Below are 14435 nucleotides of genomic sequence, written 5' to 3' on the forward strand. Positions count from 1 at the left end.
AAAAAGGTCTAGGAATCCGAACCGCATCGCGATTCAAAAGTGTTACAAATGGGGGCGACGGAGGAGGAAGGGGAGGAGGGGGGGAGAGATCGCTTCAATTCATCCTTTTTATAAAACAGAAAAACAAATGGAGTCAGGTAGCTTATGTCATAATGATGAACAATATACAAAGCACATGTATAGCAATTATTATAAAACATGTATTTGTAGTGCAAGTCAAAATATAGGGACTCTACTCATACTGGCCAGCTAGAGGGAAACACATGATTCTGAGTGATCAAAAAGAGCCCCAAATTCAAATTCAAACTCATGAGAGCTGACAGTATTACAGAGTACAAAAATATGGTGAAAATTTACACATTACACATAAAGTACTTAATTTTTTAATAGTTTACAAATAGAGATCTACAGATATGTTTCCAATTAAGCTGGCTTTTACTACCCACCTATTGTAATACTCTAGGTATGGTTACATATACCAAAAGAACAAAAAAATCCCATAGCATAGCTATACAGCAACATATTAAGGTCTGAAGATTAGACCAGTACATGTTAAATATTTCACTGGTTTACTAAACTGACATTTTAAATCATTTACAGTAAAAAAAAAATCTTATAGACTTGTCTTTGAGACTGAAACAGAGTGTCCTTTATTAGTAAATTATTCAGTATTTAAAACAAAGGTTTGAGACCTTACAAGAAGCCTCTCTAGGCAGCTGGCATGAAAAATAAGGTATTTTAAAGGCAGAGTTTCTCAATAATGTAATAACTGATTTCTATTTTAATTGAACTAAACTAACCATTACTTTTCTGATTCTTTTGAGCTTGTGTTCCTTTAGGCTTTACATGTATTTCTGGCAGCTTATTTGGTCTCCACTTTCTCCACATTGGCTGGTTTTCTTTTTTCCAATGGCGATACAGAAATGTTCATTTGATAGTTTTTACACACAAATAAATAATGCACTGTTAACTCTACAACTAAGAGGAATGGGTAGGATGCCTATTGCGTAACAATACAGAGAGATCAAGTAAGGCACGGGACAGATACAGCAACTCCACTTCATGGGATTTTCCTGTTTTTTTCCTTTCACATAGTAACACTAACAAATTTCTTCCAGTGTTTACTTTTTAAAAGGTTTTTTTGTTTCTTTAACTTTGCTTCTTGTCTATCTCACACTATGTGTAGGTGAAATGTAGGATAAAGGCCTTCAATGTTTTGCTTCAGATGCCAGTTTAAAAAAAAAAAAACAAAACAAACTTTCAAACAGTTCAGACTAGTACCGCTTTTTTTTCTTCTTTTTTTTTTCTTTTAACACTGATGAACCTGGGTTTTCATTTTTCTTTCTCTCCTTCTCGCTCTCTCTTTTTTTCCTTGGTTATTTTTCCTAATACACACACGTCATGCTGTTTCAGGGGTATCCTTTAGCTGCACTTGCAAGACTTTACAATCATGTTGGACAGCTGTTCAATTTTGGGTGTTTTGCCAATGTAGTAAAGGATGGTGAGGGGTTCCAAATCCTGGGAAACACAGCATGGGGAGGCAGAAGCTTCTGGATTTATGGTGTTATACAAGCTGAGTACCTAGAAGGAGAAAGGAAAAAAAAAAAGATTAAAGACAGCTACCTCTGCTTTCCTGCCACTGCAGGGCAAATTCCTTTCTGCATCGCTTCCTCCCACAGCACCTGAGAGAAAGCCCACTGAAAGCAGTATGAAGATTCCTGGATTTTAATATTTTTTTATGCTTCTCTAGTTCAATCTGGTGTCACAATCTGCCTGAGTTTCCTAAGGTTTTATCCATACAGTCTTAAACCTCAAAACAGGTACATGCCTGGAGCCTGCCTTGAAAGTGTAACCCTTTGAATCAACCCGCACACTGTATTGATACGGAAAGAAGAAACCGGGAGGTTTTTATCCGTGTCTTCAGATTGCCATTTGCTGTTACAGGATTTTGGCTCTACAAGTGCACCAAAGGGAGAAGAGAGCCCTTCAGAGTATAAGCGCTCCTCTGCTTTTCCTCTCTGGCTATGTTTTACTAAGTCCATTAATGCCACTCTGCAAGCACCAAGACTCAGGCTGCAGTTACTTCTGTTGAGAATCAGCTGCGGTGAAGTTAGCAGCGCTGGTGCTTTATGTCACATTGGATTCATATGCATGTTTCTCTGCAAGGGAAGTATGTAGGGTTACCCGCTGATGATGCATAGGTATTTCTGAGGATGCCATTAATGTGTTAGCCAAACACCAAGTGACCTTTTCCTAGAATTTCAACACAACATTTGCAGCTTAGAGAGACAGAAGATCTGTTCAGGACAGCAACACTAACTACTTTATTAAGCAACTTCTGACTCCTTGGGCAACTATCCAAACCACATATTTGTGACCATGACAGTTATTCTTCCTCTTTCCTTTAAAAACAAGTGCTGCTCCAAAATGTGTACACTACTACTCCACACCAGCACGGAAACATCCTTACCTTATTTATACCTCTGCCTGCTGGCTTTGCTAACAGTACAATGCCACAGCCAGTGACAGCTACAAAGGGTATCTATACCTGGGTCTGTGGGTTCAGGAACAACATACCATCACAGCTGTACAGACCAAAGGGAAAGCAAGCTGCCCCCTGGACACCAAGAGTTCTCCCTGATGGCTGACATATTGATCTGGTATTTTAAGGGAGGCTTGAAAAACGGGAGACATCATTCTTAGTATGGACCTGAGGGTGAAATTCTTACTTCATGACAACTGCAATGCAAATGTCTGCCTCTTGCATTTATTGTCTAGACATCCTTATTGACAGTTGAGAGAAATAAGGACTTCACAGCAGCATACTACTCATCCTAAGGCAGCTGGCTAAAATACCACATCTAATCCTTAAACTAAGCCCCATCTCAGATGACTATCAGTTCTTCAGCATCCCAGTCACAAGGTTTCTCCTTCACATATAAATTTTCAAACTGCAAGAATGAGTACATCTTTTGAAGTAAAAGAAGCATGTTTATCAGTACCTTTTCACGAAATTCAGCATGGCAGCATATCAGTAACAAAAATGAAAAATAGCAGGTCATAAAAGTAGGTGATAATCAGGTGGTACGACTCAGCCCTTCTGTTACTCTGATAATGCCTCCCTCAGTGCCTTTGCTGACGGAACTCATTGTTCCATCTTCCACTCATGCTTTATAATGAAAGGTCCCTTCCCAGGCAGCCTCCCAAAGCTACACCAAGCTCATACTCAGAAAAAGCATTCAATCCATCCATATGCTTTCCACAGCTCTGTGGAAAGGGACCTGGGAGTCCTGGTGGACAACAGGATGACCATGAGCCAGCAATGTGCCCTTGTGGCCAAGAAGGTCAATGGCATCCTGCGACGCCTCAAGAAGAGTGGGGCAAGCAGATCGAGGGAGGTTATCCTCCCCCTCTACTCTGCTCTGATGAGGCCGCATCTGGAGTACTGTGTCCAGTTCTGGGCTCCCCTGTTCAAGAAGGACAGGGAACTGCTGGACAGGGTACAGCAAAGGGCTACAAAGATGATTAGGGGACTGGAACGTCTTTCTTATGAGGAAAGGCTGAAGGACTTGGGTCTTTTTAGTCTCAAGAAGACTGAGGGAGGATCTATTAATGCTTATAAATACTTAAGGAGTGGGTGCCAGGAAGATGGGGCCAGTCTTTTTTCAGTGGTGCGCAGTGACAGGACAAGAGGTAATGGGCACAAACTTGATCATAGGAAGTTCCATCTAAACATGAGGAGGAACTTCTTTACTTTGAGGGTGGCAGAGCACTGGAACAGGCTGCCCAGAGAGGTTGTGGAGTCTCCTTCTCTGGAGATATTCAGAACTCCCCTGGACACATTCCTGTGCAATCTGCTCTAGGTGAACCTGCTCTGGTGGGGGGGGGTTGGACTAGATGATCTCCAGAGGTCCCTTCCAACCCCTACCATTCTGTGATTCTGTGATATGTCATATCGATGAACATATTAAGAAAAAATCTCTGGGCCAATACATTCCTACTGCTTCAACACTAGCTTGAGGCCATGTGCAAGTCCCTCTATAGGGCCACATTTCATCATCCTTAGTTACTGAGATAATAAACACAAGCTTTGGGCATTGGTGCTGATGTCAGTCCTAGAAACATATTTCACCCTGCAGTTATAAAATAGAAGCTGAAAATTAGCAAAATCATTACTTACTCTGCTGTGCTGAGTATCTGAGCTCCATAAATATGGGCAGGCTCCTGCACAGAAATTAGCATGATATCCTTTAGGTTCATGAATCCATTTCCAGCCCAGATCCCTCTTGAAGTCAATATAAAGTGGACGCAGGCAGCAATTATCCTGCACGTTCCTGAGAAATAAAATACAGACAAGCACATCGGTCATAACAAAGACAACACAGGGAAGAAGAATAATCCAGCTTGCTCCCTGAACAATGCTTTACAGGCAGGCAAGGCTGAGTCCCAAAAATTCACAACCAAATCACATCAATAGTAGCTTATACTGTAACTGAAATCAGATGCTTAGACATGGCATGACTTGCTTATACAGACAAAGCCAATGGTCTCCCTGGAGGACTAGTAAGTATTTTTCTCCAGGTCCTACCCAGAGGCCTCTCTGAGTAGGTGAGCACAGTGGAGGTGGTAATTTGGCTGTAATTATGGGGCTGATGGGGCTGGGAAGCATCCCAGGTGGAACTCAGCTTCTGCTTTCTAAGGCCACAACCTTCCACATCTGCCACTGTCTCTGCGGGACTGGAGACAGGCAGATACCTGCTGTACACAGACCCTGTGCTCTGCGAATGAGAGTCTGCACTCTGTATAAATGCCAACCGTAAAGAAACGTGATAAGCAACCGCATTACACCTCATAGGCTGGTACTACTATGTAAGTATATTGAATATGGATGCATAGTTACCTAAAACAATAGGCAGCATCTAGAGCACGCTTCTTCCGCCGACTGGGCTGTTGCGACTCAAGTCTGTAGGAGGGTAATAACATTAGCAGAAGATGTGGGGTCTTCCCACTGTATTTTTTCCTATTGGACTTTAAAGCTTTCACATCACCACTGGAATATGTGTAGTCATCAATACCTTCAAAAAATACATTTTGGTGATAAACATTGTGTTGCTTTTTCTTCACAAATTAAATAAACCATCTCTTTAAAAAAATTCTCTCAGAAACTGGGAAATGATGGTGTCAGCTGAGCATGTTTACTAGGAAAGTGGGGGCAAATTTTAACCCAAAATCCCTAAGATATTCACAGTTCTCATGTTATCTATTGTATCAGCCCTCCCACATTCACAGCCATTTAATGGCATTTCAGTACATTTACCAGAACTGTTGAAATGAGTAACAGAAAAGATTACTTCAGTCACCTGCATCTGCATTGCTTAGTTTCAAACGCCCCAAGCAGTGACGCTTTTGTCACTTCACTTAGGGCAGTATTCCCATCTTTTAACAGCTATGTACCTTTTAAAACCTCATAACACCATTAAAGCTGCTCTGGATACTTCACCTGCATTTTCCACTGCTTACTTCTGTCCCATTAGTTTTCTCTGTCACATTTTCCTCTTTCTAATGCTTGTAAATTCTCTGTCTCCAATTGCCAGTTTATTTAAATCTGCTATTTTTTCCAAGAAAGTCAGTTATTCTAGCCCCTTCTTTTGTATGGGCATGGCAAGGACATTGATCAAAGTATTTCTTCTTGAAGTGGCAGTCAACGACCTCAGATTTTGTACTTCCTCCTGAAACACTAACTGTCTTACTAGCTTCTTATCATGGCAATAGTACAGGCAAAAGACTCAAGGTATTAGCCTTTCCTAGGCATCCAAACAGTTCGTTATGCCTGTTCCCAGGATCCTTTTGAAAATTAACCTCCTGAACCAGATAATACTATCTAAAGAGAAAAAGATACACTTTTCTTTTCATAACATTTACAATTACAGTGACCAAATAGCATACTAACAATTTTTTAAATACACACAATGGCTTTAATCATATGTACAGTAAATGTATTTACTTAGAGAAAAAATTCCAACGCAGTGAAACAATGGTTAGAAAAACTTAATACTTTGCAAGGAATATAGCCAAATCCTTGGAAAACAACTGAACCAAATCATGATATACTTTAATAAATGAGAACTGTATAAACAGAATTTGGGGTGGTTCTAATACAGCCATAGTTTTGTATGTACTGGTGGATGATAACTATAGCACGGTCAATTAAATAACATTTCCCTTTTGGAAACTGAAACTTTAATGGCTTAAAAACAGAAGGGAGCTTGTATGACCTATACTCTATATCACCTTGTCTGCTGTCCATAAGAAGCACATATATCCATAACCCTAACTACACACTGTTGTTTATTTTTTAATGCCTGCTCAATCCAATCTCTAAGTTTTTACCAAGCTAACTGTCAGCATAAAAAATTCTTTGTGTAACCAATATACAAATATATTACAATAAATTCTACGTGCCAATGTAGATATATAGAGGTAATCAATGTTAACTAATGTAGTTCTGTTGACTTCACCTGAGAATTAGACTTCCAGTGCTGCAATTAGGAGCACATAGACAGGCACATGATTTGTTTCTTCAACCCACAACGCACTGGCAGTAAAACACTGTAGGACATTTATACATATCTGGCACCTATTGTTCCCCTCTTCCCAAAGCAACTGATGCCATTGCTCAGAGTAATTTAAAATATTACTGATATGACCAGAAATAAAGAAAAAAAAAAGAGTAGCTGGAGATATTTAGTCTGCCTGAAGAGCTGGAAGTATGTGTGCAGGCACTTACAAAGACTGGGACCCTCTATACTCACTAAGGACAAAGGAAGGTGCTTCTGTAAGCAAAGCAGCCAACTGTTGCCTTACCTATACTTTGGAAATTTGCCACAACAAGTATTGTTTAACACTCATAAAACGCGTACATATCTACTGCAAGCAGCTTACATGTGAGCCAAACACCATCCTAATTCTACTTTCCAGCAGTAGCCTTCTCTACTAATCCTGAACCGTGACAGTGCTAGGATGGACAGCAGTCAAAGGGTTTATTTTGAAAATATTCAGCAAGTTTTCTCACGACTATCCAACAGTGGATGGTCTACTGTGCAACAGTGTTCCCTACATCCAAAATTGTATATATATCCGGTGTGCATGCTGCAAACTGTAACACAGACACTTAAGGACATCGAAGCTGCATGCATGGAATGAGATGGCTTACTCATGCCATCTGGTTTTAGACTAGTTCAGCTGATAAAAATTTTACCATTGTACCTTCAATACCATTTCCTACCAGCTGAGAATCAAGATTCTCAAGTGAGCAAGTTTTCAATCAGCTGAATGCCATTTAAAGAGGCAGTAACAGCTTTGTTTCCCTCCTCAATTAATAAGTACCATAACATTTTAAAAAGTTCTTTTCTTTCATTACCTGCAAATCTTGCTTCAAGCTCCTCACTTTTATTTGGGATGATATAATTATTGGAAGGCACGAAGGTGCAGCATGGACAATGTAAGCTTATCTTAAATCCAAGGTTCCTGTCTGCAAAACATAAAAGTAAGTGGAGTTGATTTTTACACACGGAATGACCCTGAAATACTGCTGAGTTAATGGAGGAGCAGCTGGGGTAGGAGTGAAGGCAAAGAGCACTTGTTGTCACCTCTGTGATGGAGCCACTCATGTACAGCCTCAGTGACATCAAAAGACAACCATTCTCCTTCAGCTCTTGTTTTAACTACTTTGCTGTCGATGTAGCGCTGTCCTGGTGATGATAATTCTTTAGATTTTAGAACCTGCAAGAAACAACAAATATGATTGCCTACAGGTTAAAATTTACCTGGTTTTTATTAAAATGGACCACCAAGATTATAAAATATCAGAAGAAACTATTACAGCTCAAACCTCTATGTAGCAGATGTACATTCAGGCACATTTTCAGAAAGAATTTTCTTAGGGTGCATCAGGAGAGGAAGGTGATATAAAAACACCCCAATGAAATCACCTTATGCTCCCAAGCAAAACATGCCATCACATATTCCTTCCTAAGAGAAAGACTACCCTGAAAACTTGTCCTGCAACACAAGTGGTCAAGAGATCAAGTAACTGGAACATCAAAAGAGGCTATTTTACCTTCTTCAGTAATACTTACACTGGTTTCAGCATAACAGCAGATGCTAAAGTAAAGCCTGTACAATGTTGTTTGTACACTGAAGATACTATATTGCTCACCCATAACTAATCTGCATGGTACTGCCTTATTCATGCTTCCAGCCTTTCCTCTGACTTCAGGTACTAGTCATACATTAAACAGAAAAAAGTTATTGTCCATACAGGTAGCCTGGGGGTATGCAGAGGCAGCATGGTGTGAACTGTGGCTGCACATGGATTTGTGCAACACGCGATGCTGCTTGCATCCAAACTTTGATGCCAGCTGTATCAAAAGTTTCAGCAAATCTTGCTACTGAGCATGCAATAAAAAATACCTGACCAAAAGAAACCCAGCCCCTCCCTTTCGAGGCACAGCACTGCATGCCTAGAATTTCAAGTGCCTCCAGCCTTCCTCCTATCTAAACAATTCAGCGAGTGCCTTCCCACATACAAGCATAGCCTGCTATTATTTACCCTAACTCTAGGACGAAAACAACTGGACTTCTGGCTGCTAACAGGTTTCTGGTTTCCTGGTTATTACTATGTTAATAGTTTTGCAATGCAGGAAGCTGGAATGCCATGCAACCGTTAAGTCAACTCCAATCAAGACACCACGTGATAACATCACTCTGTAACTTTTGGCATGCCAGCTGTGCGACTTCATGTATTGTTTCCGGTTCTTCCTCTCTTTAACCATCCAAGTCCATCTCCATATGAATAACTGACAATGTCTCATTGTTTCCTCCTATTTTCTCAGCCCAGACTAACCCAACATATAGCAAATGCTGCTGGAATAAAACAATGGTGAAACTGCATAATACATGTAAAGAAAAATATTTCAAAAGAGGTGTGAAATTATGTCATCATGATAAAATTAGGCTTTTCATAATTCAACAGAAAAGCAGGCTTGAAAAGGCCGGATTCTGTCCAACATGTAGTCTCCCTATTTATTTCAAGGGAATGCCAGACCTCTCAAAGGCCGACAGTGCAGCTTCCACAATAACATTTGTCTTATGAGAAGAACAGCAGCATGACAAGCTCTTTGCCTTCTTTCTGATCAACACATTTAGCAAAAAGACCTGAGAAGATGTTGGGCCAAGTCCAGAAAATTATTAAGTGCCCCTAGTAGGCAATGCTGAGTTCTCCAGCAGAAACTGAGGGCACTCAAACATTGAACACTGGGACTCCTTTTTATGAGGCAACCTTCAAACAAAGTGTTTGAACAACTGTTTACAGAGAGTTTGGCAGCAGCAAGGGGACTACCATTGCTCAGAAGTGCCAGAGGGATGAGAGAATCAGTAATCAATGCTGGGAAAGTCCCAGAGAAGTACAAATATAACTTTGCCTTCCCTTTGGTCTTTATCAGGTCAACTCAAGTGTTTCTGAGGATGTAATGCAGCTGTCATTCTGCAAAGATGTGTTGGGGCGGGGGGTGTGTGTGAGGCAAATGGGACATAAGAACTTGGCTCATTTCTCTTCCTTTCTGCACAGTCATATCTTTCCAAAGACTCCAGAAACTGCATACCTCAGTTTTGGCAGTGATGTAAGGATCTAAAAGTAAGTAATGTGACAAAAGCAATCTCCTGATGTTAACTATAATTGGTCTTGGAGATGTTCTGAAGACTCAGCTGTGCCTTGGTATCCAAAATAAAATGTCTTTATCCCAATCCCATTGCTACTAAAAGACAAAGTCGAGGGCTGGCAGCGTGTACCTGGCATGAAAGGCATTTGTAAAAGTACAAGAAATCATCACTGCATGTATCCAACGGTACAAAGAACATAGATCCTCACCAACAAACTGAATGACAAGAAAAGTGTTTGCAGGTTTCAAAACTGTAGGACACTGTGGGACAGGATGGACACTGTGGATTAAAAGAGCTAGATATTACCCATACTATGGTATCTGTGATATCTGAAAGTAAGGCTTTTCTCCATGTTGTCTATGTGGCACGTTCAGGAAGAAAATTATGAAGCATGAGCTCAAAAGTCACAGACTAAGTATGGCATAATTTCCACAATTAATGTTATGGGTTAAACAGGCGCTAGCGGTTGTTAAGCAAAAGGCTGTTAAGTGTGATGAGTGCCATACTTAGTGAAATTAGCACGTCTCCTTCAATCTCCTTCTCCTGGGATGACTAAGTATCTTTATAGTGTTAGGGTGATATATGATCTTAACAACCTGATTGCTTGTAAGCAAGAATGATCTTTTTAGCCTCACCATTTCCATTTTTCCATTTTTTCCTTCTTTTTCTGTTACATCATTGCAAGCGTGGAAAGCTAATGGATGATAAAATCCTGGGCTGGATCCTCAGAGTCTATTTCCTCCCACAAAATAACCTGATGACGGACTCTTCACTTCTTTCCTACACTGCATTCTATGTTTCCATCCACACTGAAGCAATTGCACTCTACATGGTGATAAACAAAGTGGCCTCTTCATAGGAACCTATCAGAAATTTTTACAGCTACAATATGTTCTTCAAATGAGTATTCCAGAAATTATTACATGAGATAAGCATTTTAAGTTTTCTCTGCCATTTTCCCCCTTTGATTTGCTTCTTTATACTTTGCGCTACGTTTCTGGTCTTATCTTCCCCATCAGCAACACACCTCTTTCTTTCAATACACCCTCAAGCCTATATTCCCATTGAGAAACTTCTCTTTCGGTATTTCCAATACCTTCTCCTACTAGATTAACTAGTTTAGTTGCAAAAAAGAAGAAAAGCCTTTCCTGTGCCTTGCAGCTTTTGTGCTTGAAAGCTTGTCTACTTTTTCCAACTATACTGATTGGTCTTAGAAGAGATATTACCTTTACCTACAAACATTGCCTTGCCTATAAACACTGCCTTACCTTTATGCTTAGCCCATCACAGCCACATCAAACACTGTTATCAGAAATGTTGCTGCACAGCTGGCATCTGCAGGAGCTAAATGAAGGCCTAAAAAGTAAGCCTTTGGGCAAAGGAGTTTTCAGTGCACTAAAAATATTAACAGAAGACAAGGGAAAAAAAACACCCACAGGAGAGAAGGAAGACTGAGTTAAACTTCCCCTTTAATCCCTTCTCATTTCCTTCGGGCACCTTGTCCAAACACTGCCTCTTAAAGAGGCAGAAAGAGTTTGCTCTGTCTATGGGTCATGACATGGATGGCTAGGGCTTTCGGGATGGGAGGAGTACTGTCCACCACCACCTGCATGTAGAGATGACAGATTTAATCACTTGCATGATTAGGAGACAGAGTTCCCCCACACACAACCTCACCTCTTTCACTTACAAGCGACACATTTAAACACCTGCATGCACAAGTAGCTGATGATGCACAACAACAGCACGCGTGCAGACATGAGCATGCACACCTTCACACATGTATGAGTGAAAGCTCAACAAACTCAAAATTCGGGTTGTGCAAAATCTCTGCAGCTTCTGAACATGGGGATGTTCTTCCAGGTATATCTGTTTATTTGGTCTCGCTTTCAACTGAGTGATAATGCAACGCTGCCTTTTCTAATAAAGGATTACGTAGGGAACATATGCATATGATCAAATTATATGGGGATGAGCTGAATAGGTAGAAGGGTTACCAAAACGTTATCCAGCAGACTTCTAGCCCGGTATGCAGAGTAATTTTCATTCAGTAGCAATGCTCTAAATTTTAAGAACAATTTGTTTTTGTCTACCCTCTTTTTGTACGGGATTCCTCCCTTTCACAGGAAATCAAATAGTTAGCCAAAACGCTTGTTAATCTCTTCTTGACAAAGTATTTTGTACACTTAAGCCCTGCCTTCTAGCTATCTTCTTCTATGGGCACTGCTAACCTTCCCCTTATCAATTGTTTTTCTATTCTGACCCTTCTTAAAAACACCTGGGGAAAAAATTATCTTACAAATACCCATGAAGGTTCTGTAGATATCACATACATGCAGTTACTGCCAGCAGATCAAGGCAAAAAAACCATATGAATATACGAATAATGCAGTTAATTGCAGTAAAGGGCTCATGAAGCATCCAGATGCAAACAAAGCGTTGCTCTTGCTTGTACAGCTACACATGTTTAGGAAGCCCAGCCGGGGATCTCGGTGATGACAGGACTCACATGCCACCCTCATCAGGCCTGACAGATTTCTGGTATTTTCTAAATCCCATTGAAATCTACTCTTCATTGGTTCTGCAAAGGCATTCTATTCAGTCTTCAGAGAGAGACCCTCTGCTCTGCTGGCAAGGATTTGTCTGTGCTCCTCCTTGTCCGTTGGAGGAGGCTGAACCATGATGCTATCTTGGAAGCATATCCCAAATCACCATGACCAGGGCATTCAGCGGTGAAAAGCTTTAGTTTTGTCATAAACTGGTTTCAGAAGAATGACAAGTGAGTTTCCAGAAAATACCGTTTGCTAAATTACTTCTGCCACGTGCTATGCTTATTTTTCAGATTGATGGAGAGCATTAACTGATATATTTTTTTTAAATTTAAGTATCAAGTAGCTGAAATCTTCATTAAAATACTGGAGGATGAAACTGTTTATTTATAGGCACACATGTTTATACTCTCAAATAACTATCACACAGTTCTGAATATAAAAATAAGGACAAGGATTGTCAGTCTGTATTTTATAAACTGTAAAGTACACTGAGAACACTATAAAATTCATGATAACAAACAAAGCAAAATTTTTGCAAAATCAGCAGAAACATGGCTTCTTTAAAAAATGGGGCATATCAGAGGCTGATATATGCAGCGCAGCAGCATTCGGTATTAGTGTAATTATACTGGTTCAAAAACAAAACCAAAAAAACTCCAAAACCCAATACTCTGTTAATAGAAATGTAATTATTTTGCTCAATTTTTCCTATGCCTACTTCTCATATATGTAGGCAGCTAAAGCAGGGGATAACTGAACGAACACATTAGTGTATGTATTCTAGACAACAACCACTGAGAGCAGATGCCAGAACAGCCCGTCTTTATGACTCACTACACACATAAAAGGAAAAAATTTGACAGAAAGACACACTGGTTCTTTCAAATAACTAGAGCTCCAGAACAGCAACTTGCTTAGTTTATTTCAGATTTGATGGTCTGGCCAATAACTACTTCTAGTCTTCTATAGTTACCACAATCAGACACAGAAGAATAGGCAAATTACAATTAAGTATAATTTACAGTGTAATAGTTTTAGCTAATAAATTCATCACCTCCCCAGCAAGCAAACAAACAAACAAAAAACTGAATGTGGTTCAGCAGTGATGATACACAGGCTGATGCATCAATGACATACATCTGCTGCAGCCAAGAAAACCCTAGGCACACATCAAAGGCCAAGCTTTAGCAACAACAAGGGCATTTTATAGCTGTGTTTGAGAATTATGGTCACCAACTGTTAGGAAATATTTTTGGTGACTTACAGTTTCTTAAAACAAGTTGATGACCTTTCAAAACATAGTAATAAGATCATATGGCCACTTAAAAATATCTATCCTGTCTGCTGCATTGCCCTGCAACTTGTGATGGTCACTGCTGTCAGCCAGAGTGGGTTCTGCAATCACTGAATAACAGTAAATATGGCATTATCTTGTAAAAACCTGCTATTAATCTGTTTTTCCTCTCCATTCATTCTGGACTGTCTGATCTCCTCCCTCCAGATGCTGTTGGCTCCCTGATAACTTCCTTCCTTTCCTTCTCTTCTCTGTCATTTCAGACTCCTGCGATGTTCTTGTGTATTACAACATCTTGGCAGGCTCACTAATCTTTCTCTTACTTATCAGTCATTATCCATGGTTTCCATTGGAACTTCAAGGACCTTTTAAAATAATGGAAATAACCTGACATGTACTTGTAAGCTCAAAGTAAATAAGCCCAAACAATGAGATCCAGTGGTAAATGATGTGCTAATGCTGGTTAACATGAGAGCAGAGATAAGTTCAGCTATGCACAACATCATGGCTGAAAACTGCCATTTAGGATAACTTCTTCTGAACTAGAAGAAACCTGCAGGGACTCCAGCCTAACCCTCTGCAGTGGAATAACCAGATTCCCAAGGTCTGCATAGGCAGCTGCTTGTGGTTTCCAAATTCTTGCGTACTATTCACCCTACTGAAAGATTCACTCGCTGCCTGGTTCCAGATTTCAAAGGTCTCATCAGACAGCTCTCAGGGACTTCATCCAGCCCTTTCTGAAGCTTAAAGTTAAAAAATGACCATGCTAATTCTCAATCCTTTCTCACTCCCTGGTTGAGTTCGAGGTCTTTGATCCTATCTTGGACACAAGGATAAGCAAACCCTTAATTCTGTTGCAAACCTCTCCA

General features: G+C 40.2%; 1 protein-coding gene across 1 annotated transcript in view; it reads right to left on the reverse strand.

The window, feature by feature from the left end:
* Window positions 1-367: 367 nt before the first annotated feature.
* The window catches only part of TGFB2 (transforming growth factor beta 2), a 65375-nt gene continuing 51307 nt past the window's right edge, over window positions 368-14435 (reverse strand). The window contains exons 3-7 of the mRNA XM_059828381.1: window positions 7650-7782; window positions 7421-7531; window positions 4901-5075; window positions 4181-4334; window positions 368-1581 (exon numbers count right to left, since the gene is read on the reverse strand). Of these exons, the coding sequence (XP_059684364.1) occupies window positions 1423-1581; window positions 4181-4334; window positions 4901-5075; window positions 7421-7531; window positions 7650-7782 (732 nt within the window). The 3' untranslated portion in view covers window positions 368-1422. The remainder of the gene's footprint in view (window positions 1582-4180; window positions 4335-4900; window positions 5076-7420; window positions 7532-7649; window positions 7783-14435) is intronic.

The sequence above is a fragment of the Gavia stellata genome, chromosome 2 (genome assembly GCF_030936135.1).
Source record: "Gavia stellata isolate bGavSte3 chromosome 2, bGavSte3.hap2, whole genome shotgun sequence".
Classification (NCBI taxonomy): domain Eukaryota; kingdom Metazoa; phylum Chordata; class Aves; order Gaviiformes; family Gaviidae; genus Gavia; species Gavia stellata.